The sequence below is a fragment of the Molossus molossus genome, unplaced genomic scaffold (genome assembly GCF_014108415.1).
Source record: "Molossus molossus isolate mMolMol1 unplaced genomic scaffold, mMolMol1.p scaffold_m16_p_9, whole genome shotgun sequence".
NCBI lineage: Eukaryota > Metazoa > Chordata > Mammalia > Chiroptera > Molossidae > Molossus > Molossus molossus.
Genome location: NW_023425403.1, coordinates 100734095 through 100754236, shown reverse-complemented (window position 1 = coordinate 100754236; position 20142 = coordinate 100734095). Strand labels below are relative to the sequence as shown.

Sequence of the window (20142 nt, the reverse complement as noted above, 5' to 3'; positions counted from 1 at the left end):
GTGCTGGGGACTTGGGAGCAATGGAGAATCTCTGGAGTAGTTATTGTAAGAAGTTGCTAGATAACAAAGTGAATGAAAGAACTGACAGGTAGTAATGTAGGCTCATTTGAAATAAATTACAGCTAATTAAATTATATTCCTATAACTATAGATAGAGAAAAATGTTCTCATGATTATTTTATGTGAAAAATGTATAATATAAAACTCTGACTATTCTAGTATCATAGCCACATAAATAAATACGTGTATATGTGCACAAGGGTTGGAATGGAACAAGGAATAAAATAATTGATGTGTAAGGTCAAAGTATTACAGATGCATTTTTCCTTTGTTTTTCCATGTAAGTATGTTTTTGTCGTTGAAATATAGTCTGAAACTTGTCCTAGTACACATTCTTCTCCAGTTTGATCACTTTTTCTGTTGCCATATAGCCCAAGAAAATACTCATGGTGTAGGCATCAAAAGTGGCAGGAGCTAGGAGGATATCTAAGGACAAGTAATAATAAATTTGGTAGGCTAGACAGCAAGTCTGAGGGAGTCAGGAGCTTTATCGAGCCAAGATTTGCCCATGAAGGTGGGAGGATGTCAGTGACTGGCTCTAGCCATACCAGGACTGAGCTCTGTCATGTAGCATATGTAGCAGTACATACTATGTAATGATTATACCTATGATCCTGAGGGGTCCCCTTCATGCTTTGTTGCTCTGGCTCTCCTCATTCTTCTTGTTCTCTCCCTTTTAGGTATGCTATCTCTATGGCCCGAAAAATTGGAGCAAGAGTATATGCCCTTCCAGAAGACCTGGTTGAAGTGAACCCCAAAATGGTCATGACAGTGTTTGCCTGCCTCATGGGGAAAGGAATGAAGAGGGTGTAAGGCCCAGCAGGGTGGGGCTGGAGGCAGCACACCTGTCTGCTCAGCACAGAGGCTCCCCAGAAGCGCGGAGACAGTTCAAGCCACTGCAGCTTCAGCTTGGTGACATTACACAAGATCCAAAAAGTGTATATTTAGCCTCTTCTGTATTTAACAAAAAGTGCTTCATTCTTTGCAAAAGACCCAATTTCTTACAAATATTTTTTTACTATTGAATTTATTGCTTCTTTGACAGATCTAGAAAGAAAAAAAAGAACTTATTTTCCAAGTACCATTTCTGCTTCCTGCATTAGTCAAGTATAGAAGCTGCAGTGTTATTAATTTTAACATAATCTTTCAAACCAGCTTAATTTGGCTATTTTCTTTAAAGTGAGGACCAGCAGAGGGAACTATCAAACCCATCCTAAAGCCTGTTTCTGGAGGCTGACATTTGATCTGTGACAAGCCTTTCTTTCTGTCTCCCTTCTCCCTGTGACTTTGCTCTCCACCCTCACAGAACTATGCCTTCTTTGTGACCCACTTCTGAAGGCCATTTGGAGCATCTGACAGATCAGTCAGGCCCAAGAATCTCTAGTAACCTGCAGAAATGACTCATTATCCAAGCTTTTCCTCAGAGCTCAGGTCCCATTTGTTATCAGGGTTTCTTTTTTTTTCAGCCAATAGTATTTGGGCTCAGACCAGATCTAACTTTAATACTATGCCTTCAGGTAGATTCCTAACTCTTGGTTAGATCCAAAATGGATGTAATTGAGCGTTAAACCACCAGAAGGCAGCATAAAACCACAGCAAAGCATCTGTCCTTTGGTACTTGCCTCTCCATGTCCAGAGCCCTGCATGTTGAACCTAGCTCTTGTGGTATGGCTAAATATATGGTGAGTGGGAACAATCCTGCTCTGCTTTAATTTGCTCTGAGATCTTAGTGTATTTGATTGCTGCCAGGCCACCATATTATCAATGTTTACTTTTTTGGTACTGTAAAAGCTTTTTGCCACCCCCAAACTCCCAGGGGGGCAATATGTGCCAATGAACAGGACCCCAGCTCACTTCTCCCACCCCAACACACACACACACACACACACACACACACACACACACACACATATTCACATACATACCTAGCCATACCTAATCATGTAAAACTGGCTTAGTTGCTTTATGAAGATAAAATTTCCTACATATTTAAAGAATTCCAAAATAAAGCCAGAGAAATAGTGTGAATTTAAGCAAACCTAATAGGTTATATAATTTCCATGAAAGCCTACCGAAAGCTAAGAAGCAACAGAACATTGTGAACCAGACCTTCTCTACAGTGCTGAAAGGACTCATCAATGAAGTATCTTCTTTAGGGGTGGTATGTAATGGAACTTAGCTGGTTTTCAAAGCATTGAAATGTGTCACCCTGGATATGCTCCTCGGCTATGGGCTCTGGAAGCCAATGTGTGGCTTCTGTGGCATCTGAATACAAATTGGTTGGCTTTGTCTTAATCTGCACGTAATGTAGCCTCAGACAATTCTCTTCCATCTGCCTTGAGGAAGAATGTTACTGCCTTAATTGAAAATGAAGGTAATGTTCACAATCTCTCCAAATAAAATGTTCCTCATATTGAATATCCTTTGATGGCGTTATAACTTATGAATTCATTCATTCAGCCAGCACTAACTGAGTGCCAGGCACTCAATTATAAATGCCTATAAATGAGACAGGCATTGTAGTCAGCTGATCAGGAAATAAACAAATGCTAAACAAATAAACCAATGGGTGTGGTGAGTGACTGATAAGGACAAGGTGAGACTGGAGCTTGTAACAGAGGAAACTAAGACATATTTTGGCTGAAAACTGAATAATAAGATGGAGGGAGTTTGACAAAGTGGAGGCTAAAAATTAGAGTTGAAACACAAATTCTTAGTAACACACTGCACCCAGTTGTGAACAAAAGCCAGTCTTGGGGATTGATGTCAAACAGCTTCTAGAGCGATTTGAGAACTAATCTTTTGGGTGGGCAGTGCCCAGGTCTCCTCACTAACTGGCTGGGCCTCACTTTGGCAGGCAGAGGGGAGGGATATGCTGAGGTCTTCTGCTGCAGTGGCTCCCTGCCAGGTGGGCTGCTGTGACAGAAAAGCATCTTCACTTTCTTACCATGAGGCATCACACAGGCACACAGCTGCTAGGGAACTGAGCTTTTGTGCTCAAGCTGTGTGTCGTGGCTGCACTAGCAGCAGCTTCTTGGTGATGGTTCATTCCTGGCTAGAACATTCTTGCAGCTTCTGCACTAAGAAGGTAGCTGCCCTCCCTACTTGTAAAAGGGTTAAAAATATCAAGTGTTTTTTGTACAAGACTGCACTGGCAGGTCTCCTGAATGGATCAGGATAGCAGGGTAGTGCTCTCGAGGAAGGAAAACCACGATTCTCTTGGAGAAGAGAAGGATAAAGGAATGCAGCAATCTCAGCATGATCATTTTTCTAAGTTTAAAGTTTATTGTTACATTTTAAATAGTCCAAACATGGCATCAAAAATTAAAATTGTACCATAGGGTCTATAGTGGAAAGTAGGCCACCTTCCCACGCCCGTAGCTCGTGGTGTGCTTTGAAGCCAGCTCACCTCAGTTCACTTAACCCAATTTTGTGAGCTACTGTTAGACCATTGTTGGCTTGAAATTGTCCATGATGGGGGTAGTTACACCACAGATATAATCTAACTCTACAAATAGGACTTTTTTTTAATCTTCAGAGAGCTAGTTTATCAACCCGCCAATACCTCTGTCTTAGTTGTCTAGTTTCCCTCCTCATCAGCAACTACTGGTAACTTATTTTGTATCTTTCTAGAAATATTCTTTGCACACCTTTTTAAATTGCAAAGTGTATTACAAAATAATTTATTACACATCATTCTGCGTCTCACTTTTTTCACTTATGTCTTGGAGATTGTTCCATATTGGTCCATATGATCTGCCTTAAGCTTTTGAACAGATGCTTAGCAGTCTATTGTGTGTTGAGCCTAACTGTATTTAACAAGTGGCTTATAAACAGATATTTAAGCTGTTTAGTTTGCCTCAGCACATAAGGTCACAGTAATATTATATCCACTTCTTGTGCACACAATGTTCATTTTAATTTGATAGGTACTTGCTAAATTTTTATTCTAGCAGAGGTATTGAACATTAGATAGTAAAACAGATTCTCTTCCTAAGGTTCCTCAAATTATTTGACAAAGAACAGTGAATTGAGATGGACCCTCAAGCTGATTCCAACTTCTCCATTTTATGTGTAAAGAAGCATGTTAATCCAGCAAGGAGATAAGGTTCACACACACACACACACACACACACACACACACCATATATATAAAATATATATATAATAATATAATTAAAAATTATATATATATATATATAATAAAAAGCAGAATGTGATAAATGGTGTAACAAAGTTGTAAATAAAGTTTGGGGGCTTGTAGAAAATTAGCTCAGAATGAAAACTTTGCAGAGGTTTGTACTAACTTTTGGCCACTTGGATTAAATGCTGGCAGTGCTCTGTTAGTGAACTTGACATTGTTTTTGTCCAGCAAATCCCTGCCAGCCTCATGATCCAGAGACCAGAGCTGATGCTCAGAACAAGTTAGCAGCCCGGAATGATCCTCTTGTAAAATTTAGTCACAGACAGTTTCTGAATAAATTCCTAGTAATTAAACTCTCAGCTGCCAAAGACTGCTCTTTACTCAGTGTTCTCTCTTCATTTCTGAAAGAGTTCACCAACTGAGTCTGTTCATGGATGACAGGAAAAAACTGTGTAAATATTTCTCATATCTAAAGTCTACATATGTTTAATAACCCACCATATGTGAGACACAAAAACATAGATAGTCTAGTCAATACCTACCATCTATCTCACCACTAATTCAGTAAAATGGCAGTAATGTTTGTGCTGTCTGGCTTGTCAAAACTGAGGAGTACCATTTAGGCAAGCATGTTTGTTAATATATGAAGAGGATTAGAATGGGACAAGGGATTCCAGTGACCCAGCAGAGCTGAGGCATTGGAAGAAGAGGAAGTGCCCCTTCACCCCTCCTACAAGCTATGAGCACCGCCCCTAACAAGAATCTGTTTAAATCATCCTGATCAGGACCCAGATATCTCTGCAGAGCCCAGTTCTTTGGGTGAAAGGAGAGCAGCTCAGAACAAGGACATTCAAGGTGCGAGTCACAAAGCCGATCCAGCTTCAGGGCTAGAGAGGCCCTGCCCACCGGATTACTTAGGGATCCACCCTACAGGGCTTCAGTCAGGTTGCCCAGGACCAGGCAGGAACAGTGGCTCACACTGGCCTGCACCAGAGAATTTTCCAGGAAGCCTGGGACCAACACAGCAAGGGGCTAGATCCAACAACATTGGAGCAAAATCCAACAAGCTCCACAAATAGCAGATCTAAAGGGTTTTTTGTTTGTTTGGTTGATTTGGTATGATTTTTCTCTCATATTTTCTATCTTTCCTTTTAGTGTACTTTTTTCTTTTTTTCTACTTTTAAAAACTTTTATTTCTAACTTAATTTTTTTTATTTTACCTTTTCCTACTCTATATTTTATTACTTTTTAAAGTTATTATTTTGTTAAATTTTTTTTTACATTGTATACTTTATTTCTTGTTGCTTCCATCTTTAACATTCTCTTGTTTTGTTGTTGTTGTTTTCCTCCTGTATTTCTGTTGGTCTCATGTCTTCTGGTGTTTTTCTGTGTGTGTGTTTTCTGTTTGTTTGTTTGTTTGTTTGTTTGAGCCTTTTTTGTTGTGGTTGTTTTTATCTTTTTGTTGTCTTGTTTTCCTTTATGTTGTTTTCATTTAATCTGGTTTTGTCTCATTTTGTTTTGTCTACACTGGTATAATAAATGGCATGCCATAGTCGGGGTTAAGACTCACAGTCAACAAGCTTGAGGGCTGAGCCCACCCACAAATAGGACAAGAGCAATCAAAACCCAAGTTTAATAGGAGGGCCCACATAACCCACACAAGGGACATTTCTAGTGCACCCAGCTCAGAAGATCAAGGACATGACACCACTAATTCCCACAAGAAGGCCACCAAATCAAGATAGGTAAGCATAGCTGTTTTATTCAATACACAGGAAGAAACAGAAAAAAAGCGGGGGCGGGGGGGGAATAAAAACAGGCCCCAAATAAAATAACAGGAAGAATATTAGGAAAAAGAGCTAAATAAAATGGTGGTAAGCATTTTATCAGATATAGAGTTTAAAGTAATGGTTATAAAGATACTCAAACAACTCAGTGAAAACTACTAGGAACTTAGTAAGAACTATAAAGACCTTTGTGGGAACTATATCAGCATGAAAAAAAGATATAGAAACCATGAATAAGAACCAGTCAGAAATGAACAATGTCAGCTGAAATAAAGAATAACCTAGAGGGAATCAACAGTAGATTGGAAGATGCTGGAGGTCTAATCAGCAAATTAGAAGGCAAGGTAGAAAAAAATTACTCAACTAAAGCAGCAAAAATAAAAAGTACTTAAAAAGCATGAGGACAGTTTAAGGGAACTGTGGAACAACATGAAATGGAGCAACATAAAATGCATCATGGGGTTACCAGAGGAAGAAGAAAGTGAGCAAGGGATAGAGAACCTGTTTGAAGAAATATTGACAGAGAACTTCCTTAACATGGTGAAGAAAAAAGTCACACAAGTTCAGGAAGCACAGAGAGTAGCAATAAAAATAAACACAAAGAGAACCACAGCAAGACACGTCAAAATTTAAATGGCAAACACTGAATCAAATAAATAATTTTAAAGGCAGCAAGAGAGAGACATACATTTACTTACAAGGGAGCTCCCATAAGACTGCCAGTTGATTTTTCAGTAGAAACATAGGCCAGAAGGAAATGGCATGAAATATTCAAAGTAATGAGAAGCAAAGATCTAAAACCAAGACTACTCTATCCAGCATGGCTATCATTCAAAATTGAAGGTGAAATAAAGAGCTACCCAGACAAAAAAAAAAAATGGGGGGGCAGAGATGAGGCTAAAGGAGTTTATTACCTCCAAGCCACCATTGCAAGAAATGCTAAAGGGGCTGTTGCAAGAACAGAGGAAATAGAGAGACAGAGAAAAACATAAGCATAAAGAATAAAATGACAACAATAAGTACCTATGAATAATAACCTTAAATTTAAATGGATTAAATGCTCTAATCAAAAGACACAGGGTAGCTGATAAGAAAACAAGACCTATCTATACGCTACCTACAAGAGACCCACCTGAAAACAAAAGATACATACAGTCTGAAAGTGAAGAGATGGAAAAAATATTCTATACAAATGGGAACAAAAAATAAGCTGGGGTAGCAATACTTATATCTGACAAAATAGACTTCAAAATGAAGGTCATAACAAGAGACAAGGAAGGTCACTACATAATACCAAAAGGATCTATCCAGGTAAACATATATGTACCAAATATAGGAGCACCAAAATATATTTTAAAACTCCTGGAGGATTTTAAGAGAGAGAGCAACAGCAATACAGTACTAGTAGGGGACTTTGACATTCTGCTGACATCACTGGACAGATCTTCTATACAGGCTAATCAACAAGAAAACAGCTATCTTAAATGACATAACAAATCAGATGGATTTAATCAATATTTACAGAACATTTTACCCTTAGCTGCAGAATATACCTTCTTCTCAAGTGCACATTGAACATTCACAAAGATAAATCACATATTAAGACACAAAATAAGTCTCTACAATTTCAAGAAAATTGAAATCACATCAAGCATCTTTTCAGATCATAATGGCCTGAAACTAGAAATCAATTACTATAAAAATACTAAAAAACATTCATACATATGGAGGCTAAATAGCATGTTATTAAACAATAAATGGGTTACCAATGAAATCATGAAAGAAATAAAAACATCCTGGAAATAAATACAAAAGAACACAAAACAACACAAAATCTATGGGAAACAGAAAAAGCACTCCTGAGAGAAAAATTCATAGCTTTACAGGCCTACTTCAAGAAACAAGAAAAATCTCAAATTAACAATCTAATCCTGCAGCTAAAATATTTAGAAAGAGAACAATAAGGAAAGCACAGAGTAAGTAGAAGGATGGATAAAATAAAGGTCAGAGCAGAAATAAATTACATAGAAACTAAAAAACAATACAAAAGGTCAATGAAATCAAGAGCTGTTTCTTTGAAAAGATAAACAAGATAGATCAACCTTTAGCTAGACTCATCAAGAAACAAAGAGAGGCCCTGGCCGGTTTGGCTCAGCGGTTAGAGCGTCGGCCTGCGGTCCCGAGAGACCCAGGTTCAGTTCCCGCTAGGGGCGCGTACCTCGGTTGCAGTTTGTCCCCAGCCCTGGTCGGTTGTGCGGGTGGCAGCCACTCGATGTGTTCCTTTCACATCGATATTTCTCTCTCTCTCTCTCTCTGTTCCTCTCTCTCCCTCCCACTCTACCTGAACAAAAAATGGAAAAATGTCCTCGGGTGAGGATAAAAAAAAAAAGAAAAGAAACAAAGAGAGGACCCAAACAAATAAAATCAGAAATGACAGTGATAACAACTGACATCACAGAAATACAAAAGATTGTAAGAAAATACTATGAACAATGATATGTCAATAAAATGGAAAATCTAGGAGAAATGGACAAATTCCTAAAAATACTCTTCCAAAATTTAATCAGGAAAAATCAGAAAGTTTAATAGGATTATAATAACTAATGAAATTGAAGCAGTAATAAAAACTCACAAGCAAACATAAGTCCTGAACTGGATGGCTTCACAGGTGAGCTTTACCAAATATTCAAAGAAAAACTAACACCTATCCTCCTCAAACTATTCAAAAAACTTCAAGAGGAGGTAAGACTTTGAAGCTCTTTTGACAAGGCCAACATTATCTTAATTCCAAAACCAGATAAAGTCATTACAAAGAAAGAAAATTACAGACACATATTCTTGATGAACATAGATGCTAAAATTCTCAACAAAATATGAACAAATCAGATCCAGCAATACAAAAAAAAATCATATACTAGGATCAAGTGGGATTTATTCTGGGGATGCAAAGCTGGTACAACATTAGCAAATAATAAATGTGACACACCACATAAATAAAATGAAGGATAAATATTACATGATCATATAACTAGATGCAAAAATATAAGCAGTTGAAAAAAACCCAGCACTTGTTTTTGATAAAAACTCAGCAAAATGTGAATAGAGGGATGATACTTCAACATAATAAAGGCTATATATTACAAATCTCCTACCAACATCATACTCAATGGGCAAAAACTAAAAGCATTTTCCTTAAGAACAGGAACAAGACAGGATGTCCACTTTCTCCACTCTAATTCAACGTAGTACTGGAATTCTTAGTCACAAAGATCAGACAAGACAAAAATGAAAGGCATCAAAATTGAAAAGGAAAAATTAAAATTGCCATTACTTGTAGCTGACATAATGTTGTACATAGAAAACCCTAAAGTTTCGATTAAAAAAAACTACTAGGTTTTAATAAATGAATTTGCCAATGTAGCAGGATACAAAATACCATCCAGAAATGGATGGCATTTTTGTACACCAATAATAAACTCTCAGAAAAAGAAACCAAAAAAATTCCATTTAACATTGCAACAACAAAAAATAAGATACCTAGGAATAAACTTAACTAAGGAGGTAAAAGACCTGTACTAGAAAAACTATAGGACACTAAAAAAATAAAGTTAAAAACAAGTGGAAGCAGATACTGCGTACATAGATCAAAAGAATTAGCATCATTAAAATGTCCATACTACCCAAAGAAATCTATAAAATCCTTATTAAAATACTAACAATATATTTCATAGATCTAGAACAAATATTTCAAAAATTATATGGAACTCAAAAAGACCCCCAATGGCTGCAGTGATCTTGAGAAGAAAAAAGTTGGAGGGTTCACAATACTGTATATCAAACTATACTACAAAGCCATTGTAATCAAAACAGCCTGTTACTAGTACAAGAACAGGCATATAGCTCAATGGAACCAAACAGAGACCCCAGAAAATCCATGCCATTATGGTCAATTAATTTTTTAATTAATTCATTTATTCATTTTTGTTACAGATGTTTCTCCTTTTCCCCCCACTGATAGCCTCTCCCTTTCCCTCCCCACCCGGTCCCCAGATTTGTTGTCCATGTCCATTGTTCATGCATACATGCATATAAGTTCTGTGGTTTATCTCTCTCCACCACCCGCTCCTCTGGGGATCGTCAGTCTATCTCTCCCCACTTCCACATCTCTAGAACTATCCCGTTCCTCAAAATGTTGTGTACATTATATGCCACAAATAAGTAAGATCATGTGATAGTTGTCTTTCTCTGCTTAACTTGTTTCACTTAAGATATTACTTTCCAGCCCTGGCTGGTTTGGCTCAGCGGTTAGAGCGTCGGCCTGTGGTCCTGAGAGACCCGGGTTCGGTTCCCGCTAAGGACGCATACCTCGGTTGCAGTTTGTCCCCGGCCCTGGTCAGTTGTGCGGGTGGCAGCCACTCGATGTGTTCCTTTCGCATCGATGTTTCTCTCTCTCTCTGTTCCTCTCTCTCCCTCCCACTCTACCTGAACAAAAAATGGAAAAATGTCCTCGGGTGAGGAAAAAAAAAAGATATTACTTTCCAGGTCCCTCCATGTGATCTAAAATGATAAGAGATCTTTCTTTCTTACAGCTTCATAGTACTTACTCCATTGTATATATGTACCAGTGCTTTTTTATCCATTCATCTACTGACAGACACTTGGGCTATTTCCAGATCTTAGCTATTGTAAATAGTGCTGCTACAAACGTGGGGTACATATATTCTTTCTGATTGGTGTTTCAGGCTTCATAGGGTATATTCCTAGAAGTAGGATCACTGGGTCAAATGGAAGTTCAATTTTTAATTTTTTGAGGTAACACCATATTGTTTTCCATAGTGGCTGCACCAGTCTGCATTTCCACCAGCAGTGTACTAGAGTCCACTTTTCGCCATACCCTCGCCAGCACTTGTTGCTTGATGATTTGTTGATGGCGGCCATTCTGACAGGTGTGAGGTGATACCTCATTGTTGTTTTAATTTGCATCTCTCTGATGATTAGTGATGTTGAGCATTTTTTTCATATGTCTCTTGCCCATTTGTATGTCCTCTTTGGAGCGGTGTCTATTTAGTTCCTCTGCCCATTTTTTAATTGGGTTGTTTGTCTTCCTTTTGTTGAGTTGTATGAGCACTCTATATATATTGGAAATTTATCCCTTATCTGATGTATCATTGGCAATGATGCTGTCCCATATAGTAGATTGCCTTTCCATTTTGGAGGTTGTTTCTTTTGCTGTGCAGAAGCATTTGAGTTTGATGTACTCCCATGTGTTCAGTTTCTCTTTTGTTTCTGTTGCCTTAGGTGATGTACCAGTGAAAATTCTACTGCGTATGATGTCTGAAATTATGTTGCCAACATTTTCTTCTAGGATTTTTATGGATTTATAAGTCACATTTAAGGATTTTATCCATTTTGAGTTTATTCTTGTGTATGGTGTATGTTGATGGTCTAGTTTCATTTTTGTGCATGTAGCTGTTCAATTTTCCCAACACCATTTATTAAAGAGCTGTCTTTACTCCACTGTATGCTCTTACCACCTTTGTCAAATATTAATTAAGCATATTGTCTTGGGTCTATTACTGGGTTCTCTATTCTGTTCCATTGATCTATCTACCTGTTGTTGTGCCAGTACCAGGCTGTTTTGATTACAGTGGCTTTGTAGTATTACCTAAAATCTGTTAATGTGATCCCTCCAAATTTGTTCTTTTTTTTCAAGATTGCTGTGGCTATTTGGGATCTTTATTTGGTTCCATATGAATTTTTGAAGTATTTTTTCTAGTTCTGTGAAGCATGTCATTGGTATTTTGATGGGGATTGCATTGAATAAATTGCTTTGGATATTATGGACATTTTACTGATGTTAGTTCTTCCAATTCATGAACAAGGTATGTGCTTCCACTTTTTATTTATCTTCCTCTATTTCTTTTTTGAATGACTCTAGTTTTCTGCAAATAAGTCCTTTATTTCTTTGGTTAAGTTTATTCCTAGGTATCTTAATTTTTTTTGCTGCGATGGTAAATGGGATTGTTTTTTAGTTTCTGTTTCTGTGATTTCATCATTGGTGTATAAGAATGCCATCAATTTCTTGATGTTAATTTTGTATCCTGCTACTTTGTCAAATTCATTTATTAAGGCTAATAGATTTTTGATAGAGTCTTTAGGGTTTTCTATGTATAATATCATGTCATCTGCGAATAATGACAGTTTCATTTCCTCCTTTCCCATTTGGATCCCTTTTATTTTTTCTTCCTGTCTGATTGCTGTGGCTAAGACTTCCAGTACTATGTTAAATAAGAGTGGTGAAAGTGAGCATCCTTGTCTTCTTCATGTTCTTAAGGAAAAAGCTTTTAATTTTTGCCCATTGAGTATGATGTTTGCTGTAGGTCTTTCATATATGGCCTTCATTATGTTGAGATATGATCCTTCTATTCCCACATTGCTGAGCGTTTTTATCAGAAATGGGTGCTGGATTTTGTCAAATGCTTTTTCGGCATCTATTGATATGATCATATAATTTTTGTCTTTCATTTTGTTTATGTGGTGTATCACATTTATTGATTTGTGAATATTATACCAGCCTTGCATCCCTGGGATGAATCCCACTTGGTCATGGTGAATAATTTTTTTGTGTGTAGCCGGATTTGATTTGCTAGTATTTTGTTCCGGATTTTGGCATCTATATTCACCAGGGATATTCGTCTGTAGTTTTCTTTCTTTGTAGTGTCTTTTTTTGGTTTTGAAATTAGAATTATGCTGGCCTCGTTAAATGAGTTTGGAAGTCTTCTTTCTTCTTGAACTTTTTGAAATTGTTTCAGGAGAATAGGTATTAGTTCTTTGAATGTTCAGTAAAATTCCCCCGTGAAGCCGTCTGGGCCAGGGCTTTTGTTTGCTGGGAGAATCTTGATTACATCTTTAATTTCTTTTATTGTTATTGATCTGATCAAGTTTTCTATCTCCCATTTCAGTTTTTGGGAGACAATGTGTTTCTAGAAATTTGTCTATTTTGCTTAGATTGTCGAATTTGTTGCCGTATAATTGTTCTTAATATTTGTTAATGATCATTTTTATTTCTGTGGTGTCAGTTATTATTTCTCCTCTTCATTTCTGATTTTGTGTATTTGGGTTCTCTCTCTTTGTTTCTTAGTCTAGCTTAGGGTCCATCAATCTTGTTTATCTTTTTAAAGAACGAGTTCTTTGTTTCATTGATGCTTTGAATTGTTTTTTGGTCTCCAGGTCATCTATTTTTCCTCTGATCTTCACTCTTTCCTTCCTTCTACTTTCTCTGGGTTTTTCTTGTTGTTTGTTTTCTAGTTCTTTAAGTTGTGAGGTTAGCTAGTCTATTGGAAATTTTTCTTGTTTCCTGAGGTAGGCCTGTACTGTTATGAACTTCCCTCTCAGAACTGCTTTCACTGCATCCCATAGACTTTGTGTAGTTGTGTGTTTATTTTCATTGGTTTCCAGGTAGTTTTTAATTTCTTCCTTGATCTCCTTGGTAACCCATTCATTGTTCAATAACATGCTATTTAGCCTCCATGTTTTTTAGTGTCTTTGCCTGTTCTTGTTGCAATTGATTTCTAGTTTTATGCCATTGTGATGTGAGAAGATGCTTAATATTATTTCAATCTTTTTGAACTTGTAGAGACTTTATTTGTGCCCTAACATGTGGTCTATCTTTGAGAATGTCCCATGTGCACTTGAGAAGAATGTGAATTCTGCAGTTTTGGGGTGTAATTCTCTGTAGATATTCATTAAATCCATTTGATATAGCACTTTATTTATAGTCTGTATTTTCTTGTTAGTTTTTTGTCTAGAAGATCTATCCAGTGATGTCAGCGGGGTGTTGAAGTCCCCTGCTGTGATTGTATTGCTCTTGATTTCTCCTTTGAAGTCCTCCAAAAGATTTTTAATATATGTTGGTGCTCCTAAACTGGGTGCGTATATGTTTACCAAGGTTATCTTTCTGTTGGATAGATCTTTTCAATATTATGTGGTGGCCTTCTTTGTCTCTAGTTATAATCTTCATTTTGAAATCTCCTTTATCAGATATGACTATTGCTACCCCAGCTTTTTTTTTTTTTTTCTTTCCATTTGCTTGAAAGATTTTTTTCCATTTCTTCACTTTCAACCTATGTGATTCTTTTGTTGTTAGGTTGGTCTCTTGTAAACAACATATAGATGAGTCATGCTTTCTTATCCAGTCAGCTACTCTGTGTCTTTTTATTGGAGCATTCAAACCATTCACATTTAAGGTGATAATTGATATGTACTTATTTATTGCCATTTTTGTTTAGTCTGGTTATATTTTTCTTCCTATTTTTTTACTACTTACAGCAGTCCTTTTAGCGTATCTTCCAGTGCTGGTTTGGTATTAATATATTCCCTTAGCTTTTATTTTGTCTGGAAAGCTTTTTATTTGACCTCTATTTTGAATGATAGCATTGCTGAATAGAGTAGTCTTGGATTGAGATCCTAGATTTTCATAACCTTGATTAGTTTATGCCACTCCCTTCTGGCCTGTAGTGTTTCTGTTGAGAAATCAACTGAGAGTCTTATGGGGTCTCTTTTGTAGGTAACCTATTGCTTATTTCTTGCTGCCTTTAGGATTCTTTGTCTTTAATTTTTGGCATTTTAATTACTACGTGTCTTGCTGTGGGCCTGCTTGGGTTCTTCGTTCTTGGGGCTCTCTGTGCTTCTTGAACTTGAATGCCTTCTTCCTTCACCAAGTTAGGAAAGTTTTCTGTCACTATTTTCTCAAATATATTCTCTAACCCTTGACCATTTTCTTCCTCTTTGGGGACTCCTATGATGCGAATGTTGTTACGTTTTCTGTTCTCCCACAGTTCTGTTAAGCTATCATCTTGTCACTTTATTGTTTTTTCCTTTTGGTTTGTTGATTGGTTGATTTTTTTTCCACCCTGTCTTCTAATTCACTGACTCGGTCCTCAGCTTCCTCTACTCTGCTGGTTAGTCCTTCCAATGTGTTCTTTATTACTGCTATGTCATTGTTCATTTCCTTGTGGTTGGTTTTCAATGTTTCTATATCTTTACTCATGGTGCTGATGTCCTTCCTCATGCTATAGAGCTTCCTCAAGATCATGGGTCTGAACTCTACCTCTGATAATTTGCTTAACCACATTTCATTGATCTCATTTTCAATAGAGTTCTCTTGTTCTTTCATTTAGGATGTGTTTCTTTGTTTCACCATTTTGGCTATCTCAGTGGGTTTTTAAGCCTGTCAAATTTTCCCTGTGGGTGTTGGTGTTCTGCTGTTTGTGGCTCCCTCTACTGGGTTTGGATGAGCCGGGTGTGCCCACGTTAAACACCACTTTCAAGTCTTACTTTCCTGGGTAGATTTGCAAGCCCAGGATAGGTTCAGTTATCCTCTAGCTTTTTCTTGGTGGCTTAGTCTCAGTTACTCAGTGCCTTGGAATGTAGCCCTGGTATTCTGCATAAGAGGATTTCCAGAGGGTGGGATAGATGCTGGTTGTTAAGGAGCCTCAATTTGCATTTCTTTGACTCACCTGGGAAACGCTGAATCTCTGAGGGGGCATCTGCTGCTTTTCCCCACAGCTCTGGGAAGGAGCACACTGGCTACCATCCTTTGTGGCCACAACTCAGCAAAAACTCTGAGTGCTCTCCAAATTTTAGCTGTCCCCACAGAGTTCCATCCCAGTCTGCCCTCCCACTACCATAGCCCCCAGGTGAGTGGCTGTGGCTATTTTAGCACCTGCCCTGGCTCTCTGTGCTGTGGAGCAGGCTTGGTCTTTATTCCCCAAGGGCGCTGCTCACAGCTAAGTGTGCTGCTGTCCATGGGCTTCCAGCCTGCCACCCTCTCATGCTTCCACAGATCCTACCAGTATCCTTGGTTTTATGGTCCTGTCCTGCTGCTCTTTTGTTGCTTTTTTCTGAGGATTTGTCTTTATTTCAGTTGTAATTCTCATCTGGTCCTAGGAGATCGTCTGTGTAGTTTATGTTCACTCTGCCTCTATTTTCACATCCTCTATTCCTATCTTGTGTGCAGCTGGGTTGCACAGACCTCTCTGGTGCCCTCGCACCCTGCAGGTCCCACGGGTAACTGGATCACACAGTCCCTTTGGGGACCCGGCTCTATGCCTATGTTATGGGCTTCTGGGTTGCACAGGCCTCTCTGTTGCTTCAGCACCCCACAGGTCCCGTGGGTAACTGAATTGCCTAGTCCCTGCTCTGTCGCACATCCCTTTCTTCTGCTTCAGCACTCCTCAGGTCCCTCCCTTAACTGGATCACACAGTCCCTGCTGGGTTGCACAGTCCTCTCTAGTGCCTCTGCACCCTGCATTTCCTGCGGGTCAGCAGATGGACTGCACAGGCCTCTGTGGAGCCCCAGGTTCTGCTGCTGGTGGCTGGGGAGTGCTGCTGCCCCATGCGGCTCAACTCCTGCTCAGCTTTTGCTTTAGTTTTGGAGGATGGGTCTCAGCTGTTGGTCTGTGCTTCTGTTGCCTGGGGATGGTTGTCTCCTCCCCAGCCTCTGTTGCTGGGGGTATATCTCAACTCTGATGCAGCTGCTACTATAGAGGATGGTGCTGGGCTCTGGGCTGTCCACAGCTTCCAGGACCAGCACATTGGGAGCTCCACTACTGTGCACCAATCTGTGTTGACACAGAGTGTCCAGTGGTCCAATGGTGCCAGGTGCGCTGGTGGGTTCAGGTTGCTGAGCCCTAGCCGCTCCCACTGCCTCCTCCCAGTGAAGACGTGGGATCTTCCAAAATGGTGGGACCTCCCCATGGGGCAGGGAGAAGCACCCTGAAGGGCTGCTTACCACGGTAGCCGGCTGCTCCCATCCACAGCACAGGAACCTTCTGCTCTGCATCTCTTCACTGCTTGGGTTTGGTTGTCCACCTTCACATCCACTCACACTCTCTCACACACTCACCCTCCCTCCAGTCCTGCAAGCCACCATCTTCTGGTCAAGTGGCCAGGATGCAAAGGATGAAAGAACATACAATGGAGTAAAGACAGTCTTTTCAATGAATGGTTGGGAAAATTGGACAGATACATAGGGAAAAAAATGAAAGTAGACCACCAACGTACACCATATACAAGAATAAACACAAAATGGATAAAAGACTTAAATGTAAGTCACAAAATCATAAAAATCCTAGAAGAAAACATAGCAGTAACATCTCAGATGTTTCACATAGGAGAAATTTTACCAATACATCTCCTAGTAAAGAGAAACAAAGGAAAAAATAAACAAATGGAACTACATCAAACTGAAAAGATTCTGCAGAGCAAAAGAAACTATCACCAAAATGAAAATGGAACCCACAGTATGGAAGAACATATTTGCCAAAGACACCTCTGATAATAGGCTAATTTTTTAAATGTATAAACTACTCATACAACTCAACAAAGAGAAAACAAACAATCCAATTTAAAAGTGGGTAAAGGACCTGAATAGACACTTCTCCAAAGAGGACATATAGATAGCCAGTATACAAATGAAAAGATGCTTGATGTCACTAATCATAGAAGGATGCAAATTAGAACTACAATGAGGTATCACCTCACACCTGCCAGAATGGCTGCCATCAATATATCAACAAACAAGTGCTGGTGAGGAAAGAAAGAAAAGGAAATCCTAGTACACTGCTGATGGGAATGTAAACTAGTACAGCCACTTTGGAAAACAGTATGGAGGTTTCTCAAAAAATTAAAAATAAAGCTGCCTTTTGACTCAGCAATCCCACTTCTGGGAATATATCCTAAGAATCCCAAAGAAAAAACAAAAAATGGCGGCAGAGTGAACGGAGCTACACACACCGTCTCCCAGAACCAAACTGGAATTACAACTATAACACAAACAAACTGATGGGAAAAAGCAACAGAAAAGCAGCTTGCGAGGACCATATAACGAGGGACACTGACTCGGTCCTGGTAGGCTTGCGAAGGCGCGAGACAGGGGCTGGGAGCCCACGGTGGGCAGCTCGGCAGCGGCCTTAGCTGGGAGCAGCGCCCTCCGGTTACACTCCCAAGCAGCTCCACAGTGCAGAGCCGGGACAGAGGCTAAAAAAGCCACAGCCACTCACCTTGGGCTCCAGCAGACGGAGGGAAGACTGGATTGGAACTGTGTGGGAACACTCGGGATTTGGGGGGCGCTCAGAGCTTTTGCTGAGTGGCAGTCACACAGGACGGTGGCCATCTTGCTCCTTCCCAGGGCTCTGGGGAGAGGCAGCAGCCCCTCCCTCAGAGATCCAACCCCACCCTATGGGCCACTGAAGTGCTAATTGAGGCTCATTAACAACCAGCATCTGCCCCACCCTCATGAAATCCCCTTGTGCTGAGCACCTGAGGGAGTTTTTCAATCAACTGACAACCCAAAACTCATCAAGTAACCTTGACTGCTAGCCTCCAGGCAAAAAGCTAGAGGATAACAGTACCTTTCCTGGACTAACAACTTTAACCAGGAAAGTAAGACTTGACAGTGGTGTTTAACGGGGGTCCTCCCTCGCTCATCTAAACACAGGAGAGGGAGCCACAAACAGCAGAACAGCAACACCCACAGGGAAAACTTGACAGGGTCCAAAGCCCACAGTGATAGCCAAAATGGTGAAACACAGAAAGAGAAGCCAAATGAAAGAGCAAGAGACCTCCACTGAAGATGAGATCAATGTGGAGCAATTAGGCATGTTAACAGAACTAGAATTCAGAGCCATGATCTTGAGGAGGCTGAACAGCATGAGTAAGGACATAGAGACACTGAAAATAAGCCAATTGGAAATTAAAAACCATCAAGAAGAGATAATAAATTACATATCAGAAATGAAAAACACATTGGAAGGTTTATAAAGCCGAGTAGAGGAAGCTGAGGACCGGATCAGTGAATTAGAAGACAGGGTAGAAATAATCAACCAATCAGAAAAACAAAAGAAAAAAACTGTTAAAAAACAGGAGCAGCTTAAGAGAACTGTGGGACAACTGGAAACGTAATAATATTCGCATCATAGGAGTCCCTGAAGAAGAAGAAAATGAGCAAGGGATAGAGAATATATTCAAAAAAATAGTGACAGAAAACTTCCCTAATTTAGTGAAGAAAGAAGGAATTCAAGTTCAAGAAGCACAGAGAGTCCCAACTAAGAAGAACCCAAACAAGCCAACACCAAGACACATAGTAATTAAAATGCCACAAATTAAAGACAAAGAGAGAATCCTAAAAGCAGCAAGAGATAAGCAACAGGTTACCTACAAAGGAAACCGCATAAGGCTCTCAACTGACTTCTCACAAGAAACACTACAGGCCAGAAGTAATGGCATGAAGTAATCAAAGTCATGAAAAACAAGAATCTGAATCCAAGACTACTCTACCCAGTAAGGCTATCATTCAAAATAGAAGGTCAAATAAAGAGCATCCCAAACAAAAAAAGGCTAAGAAAATACATTAGCACCAAACCAGCACTGCAAGAAATGTTAAAAGGATTGCTGTAATAACCAGAAGAAATGGGAAGAAAAATAGAACCACACTAAACAAAAATGGCAATAAATAAGTACATATTAATAATCACCTTAAGTGTAAATGGACTGAATGCTCCCATAAAGAGACACAGAGTAGCTGATTGGATAAGAAAGCATGACTCCTCCATATGTTGTTTACAAGAGACCCACCTCACAACAAAAGACTCACATAGGTTGAAAGTGAAGGGATGGAAAAAAATTTTCCAAGCAAATGGAAAGCAAAAAAAAGCTGGGGTAGCAATTCTCATATCTGATAAAATAGATTTCAAAATGAAGACCATAACTAGAGACAAAGACGGTCACTACATAATATTGAAAGGATCTATCCAACAGGAAGATATAACCTTGATAAACATATATACACCCAATAGAGGAGCACCAAAATATATTAAAAATCTTCTGGAGGACTTCCAAGGAGAAATCGACAACATTACAATCATAGCAGGGGACTTCAACACCCCGTTGACAGCACGGGATAGATGCTCTAGGCAAAAAATTATCAAGGAAACAGAGACTCTAACTGAAGCACTAGACCAAATGGATTTTATAGATATCTACAGAGAATTACACCCCAAAACTACAGAATACACATTCTTCTCAAGTGCACATGAGACATTCTCAAAGATAGACCACATAATAGGACACAAACTAAATCTCTACAAGTTC

The 20142-nt window shown here is 39.1% G+C and overlaps 1 protein-coding gene across 1 annotated transcript in view; it reads left to right on the top strand.

Annotated features, from left to right (window-relative positions):
• The window catches only part of LCP1 (lymphocyte cytosolic protein 1), a 62843-nt gene extending 60361 nt beyond the window's left edge, over positions 1 to 2482 (top strand). Inside the window, exon 16 of the mRNA XM_036250325.1 lies at positions 741 to 2482. Coding sequence (XP_036106218.1) covers positions 741 to 873 — 133 coding nt within the window. The 3' untranslated portion in view covers positions 874 to 2482. The remainder of the gene's footprint in view (positions 1 to 740) is intronic.
• Positions 2483 to 20142: the final 17660 nt, after the last annotated feature.